This window comes from Ischnura elegans, chromosome 12 (assembly GCF_921293095.1).
Source record: "Ischnura elegans chromosome 12, ioIscEleg1.1, whole genome shotgun sequence".
NCBI classification, from domain to species: Eukaryota; Metazoa; Arthropoda; class Insecta; order Odonata; family Coenagrionidae; genus Ischnura; species Ischnura elegans.
This window is the reverse complement of record NC_060257.1, coordinates 93,015,541-93,037,856: the sequence shown is the minus strand read 5'-3', so window position 1 is coordinate 93,037,856 and position 22,316 is coordinate 93,015,541. Positions and strand designations below refer to the sequence as shown.

Here is a 22,316-nt window from a genome sequence, read left to right as displayed (position 1 = left end):
CTAGAACACATGCGAGAAGGCGTGGACGCGAGACGGCAAAATAGCCCATGTTCTAATTTCGTTCATGCATTCGCGCAATTACACGCCATTTTAGAAATGAATGCAGCTCTAACCTGCGCAATTCCGTTTACCGTGTAAAACGGCCTTAAGGCATCACACAGGTGTGTATGCCATAAAAATGATATTACTACATTAAAACTTCGGTTGTGGATTACTTAACTCTGATCATGGAATCAACGCGGACGAATGGAACGGAATACGGAACGGACGTTCATTCCTTCTGTATTCAAAGGTATTTTTCCAGTTGTTTCTCGGCGGTAAAACTTTTCCACAAAAAACAATATAATTTCATATTTAAAAAGCACAAAAAGAAAGGTGACTCGATTACTTCTGGCTAAGATAAATTAGAAAAGGAAAACGAAGAGAAGAGGCGAGCGAGAGCTTCGATTCCGCCCAAGAGTAAACCAATGCGACCTGGAAACACCTGGAATGCGACGAAGTGTAAATCGAGATCGGAAGAAGATGCATTGCACCTCCGCATGATCAAACGCATATTTCGCGTAAATTTTCGGCCAAATAATCTCTAACAGGGGATATTCGGAATGAACTACCGTTTTCCGTCTTTTTCGAAGAATTAGGAGCACTACCACCCACCATTATATCAAGTTATTGCTTCCTCGCTACAGAACTATAATGCTTCACTATGATGCGTTGGGGTGCAATATGGAGAAATAATGATGCATCTTGGAATATTTTTACAACCTGGGTATCATGATCATGGTCGGATACAAGCTGTCGGAATCCAAACCGGAGACAGGTCATATTTTGTGGGACGAATATTTATGCGAAAACAGCACTATCGAATGGCTTTGTCGTATTTTAACTTTAACGCAGGCAGTCAAAAATAGAAGATATTGACTCCATTAGTCGATAACATTAAATTTGGCTGTAAAGAGTGTTGGTGTCCTGAAAACTGCAGACGACGGAAAGCTATAAGGCGATTCGTCATTTTGCACCATTTACGCAACTCAGGTTGATAATTAATAATGTTAATCTTAACAGGCATATTGTAGGCAACTTGGTGCTGCATTAACGTGTTAATTAAGTATTTCCTAACCAATGATAATGACAGCTATCATCTTCATCAGTTCCCACTTTCAACACCACGCGTCGGTGGGCCACGATAGTGGTTTTATCATATTTCTCAAATTATCATATGTAACAACCATTCTAAAGCGTTCGCAGGCAGAAATACAGATCCTGGTGAGAGCACAGGTCCGATAGGGTTCCGACAGCTTACGAACACGGAAAGTCGGCATGCACGATGAGAATGGTTGCAGCAGTAGTTGCAGTCCGTTCCGACCACCCAAACATTACATGGCCTTCCATCAACAATGCATTTCTAATTGGAAAAAAGCGCTGAATTCGATTGAAACAATAGTGCGTGCCTTTACGAGGGGAATAAACTCTTGTCTGAGATTTGAGATTCCAATTAATTTATCTTCCAAGTTGCAACCTCATCCGTTATGAACGCGCTGGAAAAAATGCAAAGCTGTGCGATTTCCCATTTCTTTGACTAGAGCGCAATTATGGAGGTCCTTCTCAAGATGGCCAGAAGCGCAATGTCTAGGATTCACTCGGGGAGGGCATTCCGCGATACTTAGAAAGTCTATCCGACCATCGGATCGGAAAGTTACGTGATAAGCCCGCGTGGTTGATTTCCTGTAGTCGAGTGGAGTCCTAAAGGTGTTCTCCGCGCACACGCTGCTGGTGGTGTTCTAGAATTAGACGACGCCCATGAAGGTCAAGGTCACGGGGACGGGAGATTTCCGCGTGCGGAGGGAGTGAGAGAGAGGCCGAGGACCACGTGCGAAGCTGCGACGCGACAGCGGGGGCAGCGCACGGCCGTGTGCAAAGCCATCCACACAGGTAGGTGAACAGACTTTTTTTTAATTTTGCAAGTACCACATGTATATACCCACTTTCCATTTTAATTACCCCATCTCCAGTCCCAATGATCTCAAATTTCCTCGATTTTATACCAATGACAAAGCAGACTTCCATAGAATAGAATAGCTATATTGTCCCAGGACCGCACGTTCTTAAGAGATTGAAATTCATAATCAAACTGAAATAAACATAGTAATACATTAATGATACCACACGATAAATAATTTACCTACAGTACCATATTCAACATATCACTATAATTACAAATAAACTCAACCACTTAAAATGTGCGCTATACAGTATTTGATTCTAAATATCACGGTCAAATGGAACGATAACAATCAAGATCAATCCAAGATAATAAATATTAACGCCTACAGTAACTGAATAAGGTACTACATATATACATTTTAAAAATCCAAGTTTATTGCGTAAAATATTTTTCATAGCCACGAGAAAATATTTGTAGCTCCCCCTCTCCGGAAATATAAAAACACAATTACTTTCCTTTGTAAAAGAAAACAAAATATTGAAAAATCATGAATTTTTAAAAGATTTCTTTGACAAATTAAGTTTTTCGATTATGATAAGAGTTAAAATTAGTTTAAAACCCTCTCCTTAGTTCGCTGTTTTTCAAAAAATTTCCCCCTGGTTTTGGACCTCCCCCCCAAAAAAAAATTCCTGGCTACCCCACTGCATATACCCCTCCTCCCTTCTTGGCCCTGGGTATTAATACATGAGAGAGTGCCTGTTTCATCACCTTGCAAGTGACAAATGTGTCAAAAGCATGGTCCGCAGTGGAGTCATGTATTATTATAGTGAGAAATTACCATTTTTTGTAAATATTTTATACACTATCCTGTACCAATTGATACTAAACTAAATTTCTCTAAGCAAATCCAAAGAGTCAAATCTAAATCCTTTTACGCCTGCTATACAGATACTCATAAATTAAAGATCCACAAGCTCTTTTTGTTATTTTTCAACAATTGTCCATGGTATGATAACCCATTGTTCTCCTATTTGGGAAAAGTCAGTTCCATCAAATCTCTCCACTTTAAATCTTTCACCAACGACTTCACAAGTTTAGAAAAACATTGAGACCCTCACATGCACAATATGCCCGCCAGCACATTCTTCTAACCTACCTTCTCTCTCCATTCACGATCTTCCTTTTCTACGCCTTAAGAGTGGCCTTAAATCAATCTACAATATCCTCAACTCTATCACAGACTGTGCTGAACTCCTTTCTTCTCTTAATTTCAGCGAATCCTCCTGCCCCATGCACACCCACTCCATGCAACATGAAATCAGTAGTGCCCAGATCGCTATCATCACTCATCCAACACTCACTTTTTTTCTGCTGCCCCTCACTTCCCAATTCCTCCAAGCATTGATCCCTTTTCCCTATCCCTCAACGTCTTTACAAACTTGGCTCTATCTCACCCATCTGATCATCAATAGCATCACTTTTTATACATTTCCTTATCAGACTGTTCCGCTTCTCTCTACGCTTAAGTCCTAGTTTTTGGTATTTGAAGGATTTGAATTTTGTTACATTTTATGTACTAGAATCTTGTCATATTAATTGAAACCAATTCTCATTTATTATTATTTTCGTATTCTACTGATTAAGGTTCCATGGAGCACTTGAGAGGCATTTCGGGAAAATCCCCATTCTTCAAGCACTTCCCTCTTCAATTCAGTATAAGGCCTCCTCCCTTTCATTCTATCTAAAAATCTAATTCTATTCCTTTCTCTGATTTCCCTCTGCCTTCCTAAAATTACTAGTGGGCATGTAAACTTGAACCACCACAAGGTTGGTGGGTCGTGCCTCAATTTCTACCACCAAAATCGCCTCCCTGGTCTATATCTACCACACGCTTACCCATCCTCCAGTTTAATACTGAAGCTAACCCTCGCTGACTTTCCTCCCCGCCATTATATCTAACCCAATACCCATCACTCCTATAGTCCATCCCTCCACCTCACCTCGCATAATCCTAAAATATCTATCCTCCCTTTCTGCATTTCCCTTTCGTTATTTTCCAGCTTCCCCGCCCTCATTATTGTCCTCACATTCCATGTCCCTACATTTATTGCTGCCATCTTCTTGGTTTTCTTTACTTCTTTCTTGATTGCTCCTGATGATGATGATCAGTAGTGGATCCAGGATAGGGACAGGGGGGGGGGTAAACTAGGGGGTTATAGTCCCCTTAGCCCCCCTATAGATCCGCCACTGATGATGATGATAAGTCTCTGCTAGGATTTTGCATGCTGACGACCCCGAGGACCTTGCCGACCTCGCTGCCATGAACGACACCCACCCTTTGCAGATGGGTCCCATTCGATGAGTTTCTAAGGCTCATTTGGTTGTACTCCATGTTTTCAGGGAAGAGACAGTTAGTATGGTTTCCCACTTCCATTCAAACAGTGTTTTTTACATTACAACATCACTAATGCTGCTACCCTTCTACCTATCTGGCATGGGTGGCCCTACAAGGAGTATCTTGTATGATGTAGGGCACGATATGGTGGAAGTTCTTAATATCATTAAAATAAGACATTGCAATATTTCCACTGAGTTTTATTATTACACAACACGTTTCGTCGTTACAAACAACATTATCGAGTGTAACAAGTCTTAAAGAGTTCCTCCTAATATATATCTTGGTGCTTGAAGGGAGGGGGTAAGGTGGAGGATGGGGCTTGGGTGACGAGAAGTAAGGATATTGAAGGCTGTGGTGGAGAAGGATCGTTTTTTAGGGTTTTGGAAGTGGAGCAGGGTGGGGGGGGAGTAAAGAAAGGTTCCACGATGGATGAGGGTACCACGCACACCTTCACTGTCTTCTTTTGCATTGTGGTCGTCGGGATGGAGTCCTCGTCCAGATGATCTTCTTCTCCTGGGTAGTTGACCCCGTGTCCTTCTACTGCTCTTCTATGGTGTGAATGGGGGAGGTACCGTGTTTGAGTGAGGTTGTGTAAAAAGGGTTGGTACATTGTGCCAATGGTACAAAATTTAAAAAACCTTTGGATACTAACGAATTCTTTTGGGGTCAACTGGGATGGTTGGATATCTAGTGTCCAAACTCAGATGTGTCGAGAAAGGGGGGAGGTGGCTGAGAATGGCTTTTAACACTTCATGGAAGAATTTCTATGTGTCTATGTTCCTGAAATTGTACAGCCAGTAATGGCTGGAGGGAGAATGAAAAAGATTTTCATTCATCAAGGGAGTGTTCATATGCTTTAGTTTTTGAATTTCTAAAATTTCAAGGGAGTATAATTTTTTCCCTTTTGTTTCAGTGTGGAGTATTTCTAAATCGAAGTTACAATTATGACCCGTTTCCAAAAGATGCTTGGCCATCATAGATTGCTGATCCCCTTTCCTGGAAGCTCGTTCATGTTCTTTACCCCTGATGGTGAAACTACGGCCCGTTTGTCCCACATATGCCGCATCGCATGAACCACATGAAACTTTGTACACCCCACTTCTTTAAAATATTTCCGTTTTTTCTATTGTATTCGACAGAATTCCACCTATGTTAATCGGTGTATAGAACGACACTATGTATTTTTCTTGCAGAATGAATTTTGCTAAGCGGTTATTTTATTCTGTGAGAGGAATATTCACAAGTCTGTGTACCATGCATATGAAGCTGGAAAGTTTGTGTGTTGTGGGATGATGAGAGTCTGCGGGAATCACTATGTCGGTACATGCGGGCTTTCTGTACATAGAGAAACAATGTTTCTTCCCCACCCTTTTGATTGTTAAATCTAGAAAATTGATACTATTGTCCTTCTCCAATTCAATGGTGAAGTTGATGTTACTGAGTAAGGAGTTCAGGAAGGTAGAGAAGATGCTTAGTTGTCTTTCAGTTCCTCCCCAGCAGCAAAGAATGTCGTCTACATATCTATATCAGTACATTATGTTATTTGTCATGGTTTGGTTTGAGCTTAAGATTTTCTTCTCCAAGTTATCCATGAAAATCTCAGCTAAGAGGGGAGATAAAGGAGAACCCATAGCAAGCCCTTCCCGAAGTTTAAAAACTTGGTTATCAAACCTGAAATAATTTTGCTCTACGCAAAGGTTCATGAGCACATAAATGTGTTGAATTAGCTCATTTGGTGTAGGAGTGTTGTGTAGAATTTCTTTCGCCAAGTGCATTGCTTCCAGTGCGGGGATGGAAGTGAAAAGATTTGTGACATCAAAAGATACTAGTTTGGCATTAGTAGGTATTATGTACTTGATTTTTAAGTTCATTCGCTAATGTGATTGAATTGTCTATTGCATATTTAGCTTTAAAATTAGTGATTTCTCTGAAGATATGGTTCAGCTCAAAGGCAAGCTTATGTGTGGGTGAGTTTCGACTTGATACAACAGGTCTAATCGGAACATTGGGTTTGAGCAGTTTAGGAACTCCGTATTGTTTTGGTGCCTCCGGGTTCATTGAAATTACTCCGAATGGGGAACTTGCATGAATTTTTTTTATTTCACAGGCGGACAGAAACTTATTTTCTGAATGCAATAAAGAAAACCGCATGTTTATCTGAGTTTTCCTTCGCGAGATATTTAATGATAAATATTACGAATTTTAAAGCGCGGGAAAAACTACCTCACCCCCCAAGCCACTGCCGACGAAGCCTCGATGACGTCAAAGGTGCCTAAACATCACGCGAAGCTATTGTTGTGATTGTTTGTAATAGTTGCCAGCAGTTGTGAGAGCTTCGTTTGTTAGACGTGTTGATTATTTTATATTTAAAGATAAATATTCGACGATAGAGGCTTGGAAGCCCTCATATTTTGCATTATTTATAATATTAATATCTGAGTACGGGCATAAAATATAAAACTGGAGCAGTTAAACCAAAAATTATATAATACCTAAATAACATCGTTGTAGGAGTCTGAGCCACGGCCATTGGAAGGGGGATACGTTAATTGTAATTTGATGTTATCGACGGCATATCATTCATATATGTATGCAATTAGAACGATTTTGATGTTTACTGATGTCCGCTTAGCTTTTATATACAATAACTTCATCCGTTTATTCGTAGGTATCGGAGAATTCGTCGTTTAGGACTGTCTGTGCTTGTATTATGGGGTGAATTCCAGTCAATGAAACTTTTGCTCGCTGATTGGAGGCATCTAGGAACATTTTTGTGCCAAAATAGTGTTATTTTCAACGTGACGTCTCCCGTTAAGCTACTGCTAATAATCACAGTGCCAGTGGTTGTAATGCACAAAGTTTGACAAGGTTGAAAAATATCGGCCAAGAGTTATCAGTGTTCCATCGTGATTGAATTGTGAAAAGTGCTATTACGCTATCGATAAATGTCTAACAGTAGTGTAAAAATTGTCAGTGGCGTGCTAATCTCCGTTGTTCACCGTAGATATGACATTTCACGATCACGCTATTGAAATAAAAACTGTGTGTGAAGTTTGTTATTCCATTATTTCAACGAATAGTAGTGAGAAATGTCACCTGTGTCACTTGTGTGGGCTAATTTAAGGGTTTAAATCTGTGAATAAATAGTTGTATTCATCATAACGAGTTCTGTTATTGTAAGTTGTACGTGATGAATATAAGAATGTGACAGTGACATCCAGTTTTTGATAAGAGTATTTGCCTATTTCCCGCTATATTTTTATGGTATATGCTAGTATATTTTTTATGGATTTACCTATATTATTGAAATAGGTTGTAGCTTGTGTGTGTGTTGGCAGCGGAACCGATCGCGACCTCACATGTGGATTGTGTGCAGACTGTTTTGCTGTGAATTCGTACCGTAGGACGGATAGGACTACCTTCTCCGCTAATCCGGCGTTGCCAAATTCAACAGCACAGCTTACGATCGTTATCCTCCAGTATTGCAATTTTCTTTTACAACTCGATTTGCCGCCAACGTATAGCAAAAATTTGTCTTAACAAGTTCCATAAGGGTCATGGCATCAATTTTTGGTGTCCTAAAAAAAGGCTGGTGTCCTAACATCCCATGCCACACGCCTTATAGGCGGCTTGCGGTGTATTATGTAGACGTAGATGAATTTCAGGTGTACTATTCGAACGAGTGGCAACGTTATCATCCATTTTTCTGATAACTAAAACACACGAAGTGAAACGCTTGTACTTCATCATCCCGATGCCGCATTATTAATATCCCAAGTAATAATCTAGGCACAATAGCAATAGGAAAACTTGCCCAAGAATAACAGAACAAAATAAAGTGACGATGAGCGGCTAAATACTCCCTCAAAACAAATTTTACACCAAGCGCTCAGCGTATTTCCCTACTCCCCAAGGTTGTTAGGCACCTATGACGTCACGCCTGGCCTCGGCAACGCTCGGGTGTCTTCGCGCAGTGGTCGGCTCAGAGAAATTTTTCTCGATTTTAAATGCAATTTTTTTATTTCTTTTGATGTTGAATGGAGAAACTGAAGGTATTATTGCGAGCTAATGTATCCATTTGACTTATTCAAAATAGTTTTTAGAGCAATCTACGACCCATGCAAGTTCCTCATTGTTCGTTGATTTTAAAGAGTGAAGTGCAAGATTTTACCATATTCTTTACTCGGGTGTTAAATGCAGGCGTAGGGTCTTTCGGGAGAATTTCACACTTGTTTTGGGCTAGAAAGTCTTGCTACTAACTGATGTAGTCTTTCCGGTTCAAGATCTTACCCCCTCCCTTCAAGCACCAAGATATATACAAGGAGGAACTCTTTAAGACTTGTTACACTCGATAATGTTGTTTGTAACGACGAAACGCGTTGTGTAATAATAAAACTCAGAGGAAATATTGCAATGTCTAATTTTAATAATACTACAAGGAGTAATTTAGAATTAATCCCATCATTCGTATGATCCCTCTAGGGATCATACGAACGAGCAAGGCTTTCCACCACGACTCAGTAGTAGCCCAAAGGAAAGGCCGATTCTCATTACATTTCATATATTTGTTTCATATTATATTTTATATATTTGCTTGTTATTGGGACACTGTTTGCTTCTTATTGGGGGCGTTTTCAATAAAATAAAATAAATCAATGAAAAATGATGGAAAACAATTTTGCTAACCTGGCACGACTCAAAGTAAATACTACAGTACTGTTCCAATAAATATTCACTGCTGCTGACTAGTTTTGATGACAATTGCATCATTCCTACCACAAACAGGATGAATACATTTGAAGTTGAGACTCTAACATCCAAAAACAGAGAGGAAGGGGAAGGGAATAATGGACGAGTGGTGCGTGAAGGAGAATTTTCAGGGGTATTAGGAATGCGGAGGGACACCATACACCAGAATGAATTGACTGAAGAATACTCTAAACAAAGCAAAGGTACTTAAAAACTGAAACAAGCGCAAATAAAGGAATTAGAAAACTGTTTTACTGGAGTCAACACGAAAAAATTACAAGAATTGGAGTTTGAAGACTAATGAACTTTCTTTTGTAGGAAATGTATATATATGTACTACCTCTTGCATCAATTGGCACATTCCCCATGATGAACTAAAGCAGAGCAAATGCATAATGGTCTTTCTTCCTTCATGTTTCATCCTCGGTTAACATAAAAATCATATATTAGCTTAATTGATCAATAAACAGCAAAAAATAAACGCTTGTGGATGGTATTATCAGTTTTCAATTCAGATAAATCTGTCCAGCTAGCAAAACACTAAATAAAATGAACTATTTCTCTAAATGGGCTTTCAAAATGTCACAATTACCAAGAGGATCGACTGTTTCATGCTTGCAGATCCCACACAGCACATTGTTGCCAAAGGACGCCCGCTGCGCATCCGGTGCATCCACCCACTGTCTGCATATTTTCAGGACAGACAGAGGATGACCGACTGCCGTCCTTTCCATCTGCCCGCACACTGTCCGATCTCAGACGTCCAGCGGACATCCAATCAGTGTCCAGTCTGTACGAAAGTTTTGACCACACTTGTGAAGTCCTACAGGACCAAAACTAATGCAGACAGTTCCTTTGAAAAATTTTCTTAAGGTCACACACTTAGGCGCAAAAGAATGAAAATTGAGAAATCCAAATACATTCATGAATTGCCATGAGAAAAAATTCCCCTCGACCGGGAATCGAACCACAGACCTTTGGCTTTCTGGGCCAATGCCCACACCACTATGCTATCCAGGTTCCTTAATCCCCATGGCATTGTACCGAGGCTCATGGTACTAGATGTTGGGCCCTCGCGGTCCACCAAGTCCATCTTCGAAGTCCTGCATGAATTTTTTCTCATGGCAATTCATGAATAATTCACCACCGTTCACTCGGCAGGATTTGAAATATTACACAAATCCAAATACAATTGCTAATATACCCTTTCTTACGTATGGAATTTACATCGTGCTTGTTATATGATCATCAAACAAAGTATAATGCCTTAAAGAGAGATATTTAATACAAATATTCTGGACATCCTGAAAATTCACGCTGAAAGTCGTAAAAAGTCATTGCACAAAAGTGTCAGCGAGTTAACCACATTTTTTCATGGAGACAAAATTGTTAAGTCGCTGCATTGTTAAGACTCAAAATATAAATAGCAACCATCGTATTGCGAAGCCCAGCACCTGCTGTTCTCAGAAGGTGAGCACAATTTTGAAAAAAATTTAACGCTTTCCTGGCGAATGATGTGGGTTAACTTCTCCTGGGTTTCCTGCCGAATTATGAGTTCCATTTCCACCGACACGTCGGCATCGTGACGTTCCGTGCCCTTAGTTGGAGCTTTTTAACGTCGGCAGAAATGGAGTTTCTAACTATGTGGGAATCCCAAGAGAATACTAATCCACAATAGAATTTTAACTCATTGAGTATTCTTAAATATATCCACAGAGGCTGAGTTATGGACCTTGGAGGAGCACTTAAAAAATGAACCTTTGCTGATAAGGAAATGTAATTTTAAAATATTTTAAATTCATATTTCAATGTATCAAATGTTATGTTGGCTATATACACAATGTTCTAAGCTACCAATCATGTTAAACAGGAGGTCTACTTGAGGATAATAGGAGGAAACACTGCCTCAGATGCCACCTGGTGAATTACGAGAAGGGTGATCAGAGATGATACCGCCACAGAATTTAGCTAAGCTGGTGATGGCAGCAAGCGATCCTTCACGGGCCTTAGATTGGCGCGGATTGTTATCCGTAAGTAGGTACATTCCTATTGGCTTTTTATCATAGTTGTCCAGCCTCTTCATGGAAAAAGTATCTTTTCATCCATGGTTTCCAAACGTTTACTTTATAACAAGATCAATGAGGTAACACATTTTTCTTAAAGAAAAGTTTCAAAATTGTTCGGGGCCTACTATAAGTATGTTAAGCCTAAAAGTAATGAGGCTAAAGCTTCCTTGTCTTATGTCATCCGTTCTTTATCTACAAGAGATGATACCCTGCTACAATTCAATCATTACATTATTATTCGTCATTTCAGCAGCTGTGCAAGAGAGCAAGACAGCCCCTGGAAAAGATGCAGAGGAGGTGACCGAGAGAAATTGGATTAGGCACGCCGAGGAGCACTTGCAGCGGAAGAAGAAAAATAAGTAATACGTAATTTCTTCTGTTAGCTTCTTGTACTAAAGAAGGCTAATAAATATCGTACATGAAATTGATGCCTTATTTATTCTAATTCTTGTCCGGACCTAGTATTTATTGGTAACGAACAAAATTCAGTCCTAACCTATACGTCCGTAGGCAGTCGTTTTTACTGATATGCGGACATCCTCTGGCATAAATGCGGACGACCTATGGATGTCTGTAGACCACTTAGCGGACAGTCACTGGACGTCCTAAAGATGTCCCTGTGCTGTGTGAGATATTGTGCAGCTTTGTTATGAGCTCTTTAATAATGCAAATTATATTATAAAATGATAACACCATGTGTTGGAGAAACAACTAAAATTCAAAATAAGTCATTATCTTTCATCATTTATTTTAGTGCGTGAGAGTAGTACAGGAGAGTATGTGAGCTAAGGATTCCATGATTGCTTGAGAGGGAATGGTATTGCTAAAAGAAGAATGGTAAAATATTCACCCCAGCAAAATAGTGTTGTAGAGCTCAGGGTAAATTTGACATAAGCAAATGGTGTGGGGTGCAGGTTCGTTCAACCTCGTTTGCCTGGTTTACATTATGGGCTGAAGCTATGAATTATATGTAAGTATTGAGTTAAAAACTTGTGTCCGTCAAGGTCAATTAATTTCCAAATTCCTTCGTCGTTGTTTCGGAAAGGTAGGGAGTTAACTGTTCATGATTATGACAGTATCTATAAGGTGCCATGTTCATGTGGCAAAGACTACATAGGAGAGATGTGTAGATCAATGAAAGTTTGCATCCAGAAACACAGAAGAGCCACGAGAAATAAGCAATTTCAGCTCTCCACCATTGCGGAGCACCCTTGGAGGGAACCCGGACACCAGATACTGTTTGATGAAGCAACAGTTGTTGCAAAAGAAAATAGATATTATCCCAGGCTAATAAAGGAGGCTATTGAAATATTCAAGACACCTGAAAACATGAAGAGAGAAGACGGCTACCCTCTCCACAACTCGTGGAAGAGGGTCATACGAGAAAAAAGGTGGACCAATCAGCCTCCAGCGTGGAAAATTGGCGCCAAGAATGCACTATATAAGTCAACAAAAATTGAATCCTGACATCGACCTCAAGACGCCGGTTGCAATACCGGAGAAACTGTCGTCGCAAAGAAAATAAACGTGGTGAAACCCAGAAACATGGAGACATCATCAAGACAACGCCGCGGAAATCTATGTAAGAAGGTATTTACTGTAGTTGACAGGCCAAAGAATGAAACTGTGTTAGGTAAGAAATGAGTATTAAAAATTAAACAGGATCAATGTGGAAAAATTGAATGCTGCAAAGTTAGAATTGTTGCTAGTGGCTTTGCTCAAGTAACAGGAGTTCATTTTGACAAAACTTTTTTTCCTGTAGTCAAAAAGAAAACAGTACAATTTTTATGTGCAGTAACAGTGGCATAACTATGGGGGGAAGGGATGAGGGGGATATATCCCCCCCGCCCCCCCAAAGCCTCAGAGAAACAAAAAAAAAATATTTTAAGATATTGTCTAGTTTTGACTGATAATAATTCCATCTGCTTTAAGTTAAATTTTAAGTGTCAAAATGATGTAAAATGTATTTCAGGCATGTCATTTTTCAAAAATTTTCCCGGTCTCCCCCCCTTTCCTGGTTCCCACATCATTCGCCAGGAAAGCGTTAAATTTTTTTCAAAATTGTGCTCACCTTCTGAGAACAGCAGGTGCTGGGCTTCGCAATACGATGGTTGCTATTTATATTTTGAGTCTTAACAATGCAGCGACTTAACAATTTTGTCTCCATGAAAAAATGTGGTTAACTCCTGGGGGGGAGACCGGGACCACTTCAGGCCATCCTATTCCCCCTCCCCCCAAAGCATATTCCTAGTCATGCCACTGTGCAGTAGCAGTGTTAAAAGGATGGGAAATTTACCACTTAGATGTTCATACTGGTTACATAAAGGGTCATTCCATTTCAAATCAACCAGGCCATGACACCCACCGACTCGGATTTTCATGAAACTTGCCAAGGTCATACATTCTGGTATAATTAAAAATTGTGTGCAATTTTAGCCCCAAATTTTCAATTGTTGATGAAATATGAGCAATTGAAATTTGGGCGTGACCCCTAAAGTGCCGCAACGTGCAACACACGGTGATTTTTATTTTCATCCATAACTCCATTCCTGTGAGATGAAAAGGCAAGATTTTTTTTTCTAAATATAAGTGATTCATAATGATCCCACGATTATCATTAAATATTCACTGCATGAAGTAATTTAGCTGCAAAAAAATAAAGTTTACAAAAAAATCCTGCTTGTACCATTTTTCATTGTCAGCATCCACAGGGAAAGGCCATGCGAATACAGACTCATGGTTCGGTTTAAAGTAATCATTAATGTATGAGCAAAGGTCCTGATGAAAAAAAATCGTGAGTCCGGCGTTCCTTTTAGTAAAATAAAATACTCATTCATGGTCACGGGAAAAAAGGCTCTTTTTCAATGCACATAGATATTACTCGATTTAGAGGAGATATAACCTTATACTCAGGATTAAACAATATGGGAGCATGCATTACCTCACTATAGCGTATGCTACTGGCTCTTACAGTAGGAAACACATAAGCAATCATGTGAATGTACTCCCCCTCGTACTGCTAATTTCGTGCTATCTGAACTATTCGAGCAGAGGGAGTTTTAATTTTAAAAAACTGCATGATCCATGGTACACTATTACATCCTACATTCATTTTAATCTGTGTCCAAAGACCAGATTCATTTCATATCCAGATGTATTGACATCACAGGAATGTACATAATCAAATGTCAAACGGAACCGTCATCAAATCATTTGAATTGAGAAATTTCTCAGGTACTTCACCCTATCAATGTTTCATGTGGTCATTCTATATCATTGGAAATTTAGGTAAAAATAGTAAAATTAAATTAACAACCCTACTGTTTGGTTTGAAAGTGAGCCTCCTCTTTTTAACTGGCTGACCAGATTCTAAGATGTGTTTTTCACAAAGTCTAAATATTTTTTTTGAATGTTGGCCACTTCCTCAAGAAGTAGTATGACCTCCCATAGCTCGTGGTTGCAGGAGAATTAAGCACACACAATGTGTGTCCTAGCGGCACATAGCAAACATCATATCTCTAAGGCCAAGAGAATGAAGGTGAGGGCCCATTAAGTGTCATGAATTTAACTGAAATATCACCTCCTTCATGATTGAGAGCTTCCACTGGTCCAATGTACCATACTGCTTGCTGTAAATACAAGCTGCACATGAACCAACAGCCAAATTATTTGGGAAATCCACTGTTTCCGAACAAAAATCAAATATAATGCTGTACTCGTCATCCAACCCAGTGAACTTTGCAGTGACTTTTCTATTCGATAAAGGCACAAAATGATGGAAGTTTCTTGTGCCTGGAATTGTTTTTGCCTTGGTGGATCTTTCAAGAAGTTTACTAGGTGACCAAGCCACATCACTGGACTAAATGTTATGTTGATGTTGATGTTTTTCATTTTATCTCTACAAAATTCACACATCCTGCAGCTGTTTGTTATTTGCTGCGCCATTCGTTCAATGGTACCACCTATACCATCACAAGAGGACTTTCCATGGCTTGTGGAAAAAAAAGACTGGGTTGCATTCATTCCATAGTCATTATAATGATGGCAAAAATTTATAAAAGACTTGCCGTTTTTATATTGCCCCGCACATCCATCTGTGAAGCACTGAACCTCTTGGGTCAAAGGTAATTTCTCTTTAAAAATTTAATCAGGTGGCGTTGCACTTCCATAACAAAGGCCACATCATGGCTAAGGTCATCAGATATGAAGCAATGAGATGAGGTGGTGAGAGTACTATCTTTCTTCAGGTAAATCAAGCAAGGGTGTATGGTGCATGATAGATTGGTCCAGTGATAACTTTGAACTTCATCCTGAATTAAAAATGAAAACTTTTCACTAAAATCCATTATGATAACAGCCTTTTCATGACTGAGGGTTTCTTTGCTTATTTTGAAAAATTTTTTAGGGTTGTTCTTTAGTGACGTAATAATGTGGCATCAGTTTATTCATTTTGAGGCATAGAATGTCCAAGAGTTCATTAATGGATGATGTAAACAACTGAAGTTCTGTTCTATCAGTGGAAACCCACTGCCTATGTTTCACTGTATCAGAAGGGGGTCGTATTCACAAAATTTAGGAATAATGATATCCATCAACTCATTATATGTTTCCTTCAATTGCAAGGCACTAATTAGAAATTTCACATTTTGATGTATGACACAAACACAAACTGAATGAGTCCCAGAAGCACCAGCCATCACACAACATTTTGGCTGAAGTGAACAAAATTTGGAGAACCCAGTTTTTTCTTGTGGATATTGCTCTTCGAATAACACATAAAGTTCCTTGAGGTTACATAAAATAACCTCTTCTGCATATACTCATTCTTACCCACACTAAATTTATCTTTGGCTCCCGGAATCTGCCTAGAATTTTTGTCAAACTCATAAAAATTTTTCACCAGCTCTACTGTGGAGTTTGGAAGTGGTTTCCCAGCACATGGTGATGGCATAGCAGATATTCCCTTCTCATGAAGGAACTTTTTTGCCTGTCTCACAGTGTAGTCTGAAACATAAAATTCACTCATAATCCTTTTCCTAGACCAAGATAAAGGGGCCAGGGTCAACATTTGAAGTTTACCCTGCCAGCTATCTGTTGGCAATTTATTCTTAATTTTAGTCAGCAAGTCATCCAAGTTAGCTGCCCTATGCTTTATGAGTTGACTGTCACTCTCATCTTCATCACCACTTAGATTTTCCAGGGATGGATTCACAAATTTTAATGCACCAGACACTTTAGATACAAGGTGATGCTTAGCTTGTGTTATCTTTCCTTATCCATATGAGTGTCTACTGTGAGAAGACAAAAAAATTATTTCAAAGGAGAGTAGTCTAAAGCCTCCGAGCTACAGTTTGCTTCTTCTTATTTTCTATCGCTTTCCACCAAAGACTGAACTGATGTAAGTTCTTGATTGCTTTCATCAATGCCATTGGAAACAACCTCGCTATTACAAATTTTGGAAATCTTGTCACACCTACAGCAAAATTTTCCTCCAGGCTTCACCAGGATGCCCGCTGCTCTCACAGACCTACACTTTTTTAGAGGTATGGTCCTAAGAAATTTCCTAACAGGACCTTTATGAATGGCAAAGGGGTACTGCAATTAAGCTGATAACACTCGTATTTCTTTAAGTAGCAATGAAGATGATGAGAGCACAGAGTTAACAATGATGAAATAGGAATATTGCACTGCAGGGCAATTAAATCTCTGTCCACTTCTGGTAGTTCTTTGAAATAAAAAGTTTGGGCTGTGTTTGTGTAGCTCTTTTTGTGAAATTCAGAACTGAGTTATTTGCCATCACAGCACAATGGTATCTCTGACATGGCCAGACAGACCTCAATACGAATGAGATGTTAAAATGTAAGCCTGGCTATCAGCCACACAAACATGAGATACTTAGTCTGAAATTCAACCAGGATATCACTAAGGCAGCACCATATGACTGAGAAATTAATTAACTTCATTTAGACTGTAATTGAAGAAAACATTCTGATGGCTCTCTTCTGCCTTTACATTTTATACCCATACTATTCAGTTGCCCATTACCCATGGAAGAGATAGCCTAGTAGGAATAGTCCTGAAAGCACGAAATTAGCAGTACGTTGGAGAGTACATTCACATGATTGCTTATGTGTTTCCTACTCTAAGAGACAGTAGCATACGCTATAGTGAGGTAATGCATGCTCCAATATTGTTTTATCATGAGTATAAGGTTATATCTCCTCTAAATCGAGTAATATCTATGTGCCTTGAAAAAGAGCCTTTTTTTCCCGTGACCATGAATGAGTATTTAATTTTACTCAAAGGAACGCCGGACTCACGATTTTTTTTCATCAGGATCTTTGCTCATACATTAATGATTACTTTAAACCGAACCATGAGTCTGTATTCGCATGGCCTTTCCCTGTGGATGCTGACAATGGAAAATGGTACAAGCAGGATTTTTTTGTAAACTTTATTTTTTTGCAGCTGAATTACTTCATGCAGTGAATATTTAATGATAATCGTGGGATCAATATGAATCACTTATCTTTGGAAAAAAAAATCTTGCCTTTTCATTTCACAGGAATGGAGTTATGGATGAAAATAAAAATCACCGTGTGTTGCACGTTGCGGCACTTTATGGGTCACGCCCAAATTTCAATTGCTCATATTTCATCAACAATTGAAAATTGGGGGCTAAAATTGCACACAAATTCTAATTATACCAGAATGTATGACCTTGGCAAGTTTCATGAAAATCCGAGTCGGTGGGTGTCCTTTGGTCAAAATATTGGTTGATTTGACATGGAATGACCCTAAATCCTCCTTTGGAAGAAACTGTGTACATAGAACGGCCAGAGTTTTTTAAATCATAATGGGAAGACAAAATGTGGAAACTGACTAAAACTCTTTATGGATTAAAGCAGAGTGCTATGGAATGGCACAAGATGAAAAAAATTGTTGCGTTAGGTCTTCCTAAAATTATGAAAGACAGATGTGTGTACATTGATTTTAGTGGTGAACTGATGGTATTTGTTTATGTACATGATATTGGTGTAACATGACATTATGTGATGACATTAAAAGCTGAAAAAGTTATGAATATGTTATGCTTTCTCATTAAACATGTATTAAAATCATAATTGAGTAGAGAGTACTGGAGAATCATTTATAATTCAAAATAAGTGATCATATTTCATAATTTATTTTAGTAACTGGGTACGCATTGTAGCTTGTTAGCCTAGTATCCACCTATGTACTGAAGTTTGTATTTCATGTGTAACGTCGCTTTAAGAAGTAAAAAGTGAATTACTAGTACTTCCGAAGAAGAAATTTATTTATCCAAATCATAACAAATAACCAATAGAATGCGATCCTGGGAAAACGTAAGCAGAAACTGGGAAGGCGTACAATATCAAGCGAAAAACAGTATTTTAAATTACTGGACACTAGGGTGATTCCTTCCTTGGAGTTATAATGATAAAATATTGCGTATTACCAACGAAACGAAACTCCATAGAAGCTATCGATAAGACCTTTCCAACCCACAGAGGTAGGTATATCTATAGACGTTGGTAATATACAATTTTTCGCAAAATGAATATTATTTTACCTTCATTAAAGGTAATAGGATCAAACCAATGTTCGCCTATTATTCGACTTACGAACAAAAAATAACTCGAGTATACACAAAAAATATAATTGATGATAAATAACATAATAGATAAGCACAAAGATTAAGTAGCAAGACGGAGGAACAAAAACAAGCAATGATTTACATGACAGACGTACTATGATTATCAACAAGAGAACACCACTACGAAGTTTCCGATGGAGAATACTCCGCATGCATTGATACAACGTTTAGAGCTACTTACGACCAGATACAAGTGACGATAAATTTCAAAACCCCCAAATATCTCTAATAATAATACGGCGGTCAGTGAACCAAGATGTGAAAATTTACTTGGATTGCTACCAGAGAAAGCACGTGTATAAAAAGTATGTAAATTTGTGCTTACCTCTTTCCCGACCATCCACCACGCTTTTAATATCCATAGTCTATGCCCCTGAAGCCGAAATAACTGATAAGTTATATAAATTCCCTAATATCGGCCCCGTTGCTGAAATACACCAAACATGGCCGGATCTCGGTGAGCTACTTTGAGGTCGTTGACCTTTGTATAGTAAATATAAGATATATAATTGGAATTAATTGCATCATTAATGCTTATTTTATCATTATTGAAGTGTGACTACTTATCTATTTGCTAAAATTAATTGATTATAACAGCTGTTGTTCATTTGACTTCATTCAAAACATGGCCGCGCCCAATGCACGAGTGGAGCAATGTTTATAATGTGCGGTTAAAGTATTAGTACTTTCACATTCGGTGAGACGACTCTTAAACGCCGTTGATTAGTTCAAGGTACGTCAATTCATTCAAATTTTATCATAGTTAACTTTCCCATGATAACAATGTATTATCTATCGTTCTTCCTTTTCTTTCAGGGACCTATGTTCGCCGCAGAATGTACCTCCGAATGTTTAAACGTGTTACGTGCAAAACAATAATTTTAGCTGTACTTATAATATTTGTTGTGGATTTCTTAGGCCCCCTAAAACATATATTCGAGAAGGAATTTTCATCATCTTTTCGGTACCCCTACGATGGTGACATCAATCATTTCGTTGACCAGTTGGAACGGGGTGAAAAGCCCGATGTTGCACCAATAAACATTTACAATTACACCTTCTTGCTAAACTGTGATCACAAATGTAAATTGGAGGCCAGCTCTCCTCGTCTTGTTTATTTAGTGAAATCTGCATTAGATAATTTCCATCGAAGACAAGCTATTCGCAATTCTTGGGGTTTCGAAGGACGGTTTTCTGACGTGATAACAAGGAGGGTGTTTGTACTAGGAGTTTCTAAAAATGACGCTGAAATTCAAAAGCGAATACTCAAGGAACATCTTAAGTACAGAGACATAGTGCAAGCCAACTTCGTGGATGCTTACTACAACAATACTATTAAAACCATGATGGGTTTTAAGTGGGCAATGGAATATTGCCCAAACGCCAGGGTGTACTTCTTTTCTGATGATGACATGTATATTTCCACAAAAAATGTACTTAGGTTTATCCGTAATCCCACTCATTATCCCCATTATTTAGAAAGCCCTATCATTAGCTTGGATCAAAATCGGAGAAAGCGCAGTGTTGAGGAATCCAATACGAGCCCTGGTTCTAGTTCAGTTTTGTCTGAAAATTATGCGCCATCTCTGAAGACGGAAGCAGCATCCTATCTGAAGGTGTGGAATCAAAGTGAATTGGATTCCCTCAAAAGCATCCCGAGTAACTCATTGCATGAACTTATTAATTCCACCATTTCGAGTGTGAGCAGGAGGCCTCTCCAGGTGGTTGATTTTGATCTTCCTGATGATGCCCTGCTGTGGGCAGGTTACGTGTTTTACTCTTCTCCCCATCGCCACAAGTCCAGCCGGTGGTATGTTTCTCTGTCCGAATATCCTTACGATCGCTGGCCTCCCTACGTCACGGCAGGAGCATTCGTTTTGTCGCAAAATGCATTTCGCCTCCTCTACTTTGCATCAATGTACACCAAGCATTTCAGGTTTGATGATATTTTCCTCGGTCTAGCTGCTGCCAAGGTTGGACTTGAACCCTTTCATAGTGACGATTTTCACTTTTATCCCAAAGACTACAGTGTTTCTGGATACCGGTACGTTGTAGCGTCGCATGGATATGGTAACCCCAAAGAATTGTTGGACGTGTGGAACGAGCAGAGAAGTGCTGGGAATGCTTGAGATCTTGTGTGGTGAAACATATTTCCCTGTTCTATTCGTATGATGTCTAAATTTGAGTGAATTTAGAGAAGTGGCTGATCTCCCAATCATCGCTGAAAACGTTCTAGTTTTTCTGTAAATACAGCCTTATGGTATTTTAGATTATGATGTGTCATTTTTAGATGGCAGCTTTTATGTGAACTTCTCTATTATTCACATAAAAAATACGTCCCATTTTTACCATTCCACAATTGGTGAATAATCGTGATAGTGGCTTTTTAAGTCATTAATTATGTGATATTGTGTGTTTCTATCTATGATGATGTATATAATGATATGCATCCAATAAATTATTAATGCTTCTAAACCGTAGTTATTACCTTTATTGTGTGTGAAGCTAGGCTGTCTTATATGGGATGCGATGAAACTTTTTCATCACGAATATGCATATAATATACTGCACATACGAATATACTGCATGGTGATGCACCTTAGATGCCCAAAGGCTTTATCTGGCCACCCAGGAAGGGAACAGTTAGTAGGACACTGCTGGGAGTGGTGGCTGTATGACATTTGTGCTGTGAGTGGCTCATGAAGCAATTATTTTAGCGTACACAAGGGTTTGCGCACAAGTCGAATCAGTAAGCCCATATTACAATAATTATGGTGCCCATTCAATTACCAAAAGGTTTGCAACCCCTGGCCTAGGTCCTTTAAAAACTTTCTGGCCCATAAACATGAGAGGCTGACAATTTTCCAGAGAAATAATTTGTATCCCACCAGTTCTGACACGGTTTATGAAAAGCAACTCAAGGTACCCTGTGTATTCCTTGATGGCTGCGATTTTCAGAACACCACTTATGGGTGAGGAGAGGAAGCTTCTCAATGAGATGCGGAAGATACATAGGCTAGCATGGAGCGAGTACTTAGCGGGGAGGGAATGTTAAAATTTGAAAACAGTGTTAGATGGCAGAATTATAGGTAAGTAAGGGAGGGGAAGGAAGAGATTGGATTTATGGATGGAATGAAAGTGAGTAGGTAAAATTATGAATTTAAGAGAGAAGTGGTAAACATAGGTAATATGGCGCCTGCTTCTGCAGCTGTGGTTCCTGTGAAATTACGCTGGAAAATAATGATCAAGTTGCGAAACAGGGGGATTGAGCTCTACGACTTCAAAGATGTAGGAAAGGGAGATACTCAAACGGCCGTATAAATTCTTCCACGGCTCGTACACCTTGCAAGTAAAAATTGGCACTGTGTTGGTGTGCGGGAAGGGGGAGAAATTCACCGTAAGGACCAAACACCAGCCTCGCAAATGGAATAGCCCAAAAACACACATTCACGCAGAAAAACAATCAAAACTAGATCCTTTGTG

At 39.1% G+C, this 22,316-nt stretch overlaps 2 protein-coding genes and 1 long non-coding RNA gene across 7 annotated transcripts in view; 2 read left to right on the top strand and 1 right to left on the bottom strand.

The window, feature by feature from the left end:
• LOC124169706 (retinoic acid receptor RXR-alpha-B-like) overlaps positions 1 to 19,285 on the bottom strand; it is an 80,652-nt gene extending 61,367 nt beyond the window's left edge. For 3 of the 4 annotated variants that reach the window (XM_046548390.1, XM_046548391.1, XM_046548392.1), the window contains exon 1: positions 9,682 to 10,017. In XM_046548390.1, the coding sequence (XP_046404346.1) occupies positions 9,682 to 9,823 (142 nt within the window). In that variant the 5' untranslated portion in view covers positions 9,824 to 10,017. Of the gene's footprint in view, positions 1 to 9,681; positions 10,018 to 19,158 lie in introns of those variants that run through there. The other variant, XM_046548394.1, reaches the window with a different exon arrangement.
• On the top strand, positions 1,587 to 11,579 carry LOC124169709. 2 transcript variants are annotated; one of them, XR_006867213.1, is made up of 4 exons: positions 1,587 to 1,929; positions 10,806 to 10,865; positions 10,960 to 11,119; positions 11,406 to 11,579. It is a non-coding gene; the product is annotated as an uncharacterized LOC124169709 (long non-coding RNA). The 2 variants fall into 2 exon arrangements; XR_006867212.1 differs by lacking the exon at positions 1,587 to 1,929 and adding an exon at positions 10,084 to 10,559.
• Positions 19,286 to 19,430: 145 nt separating the features above from the next.
• Positions 19,431 to 21,308, top strand: LOC124169708 (beta-1,3-galactosyltransferase brn). The gene is made up of 2 exons (XM_046548395.1): positions 19,431 to 19,566; positions 19,650 to 21,308. The coding sequence occupies exon 2, from the start codon at positions 19,670 to 19,672 to the stop codon at positions 20,960 to 20,962; it is 1,293 nt and encodes a 430-aa protein (XP_046404351.1). The 5' UTR covers positions 19,431 to 19,566; positions 19,650 to 19,669; the 3' UTR covers positions 20,963 to 21,308.
• Positions 21,309 to 22,316: the final 1,008 nt, after the last annotated feature.

Coding starts and splice junctions, on each gene's coding strand:
- LOC124169708 (XM_046548395.1), top strand. CDS start 19,670: ATGTACCTCCGAATGTTTAAACGTGTTACGTGCAAAACAATAATTTTA.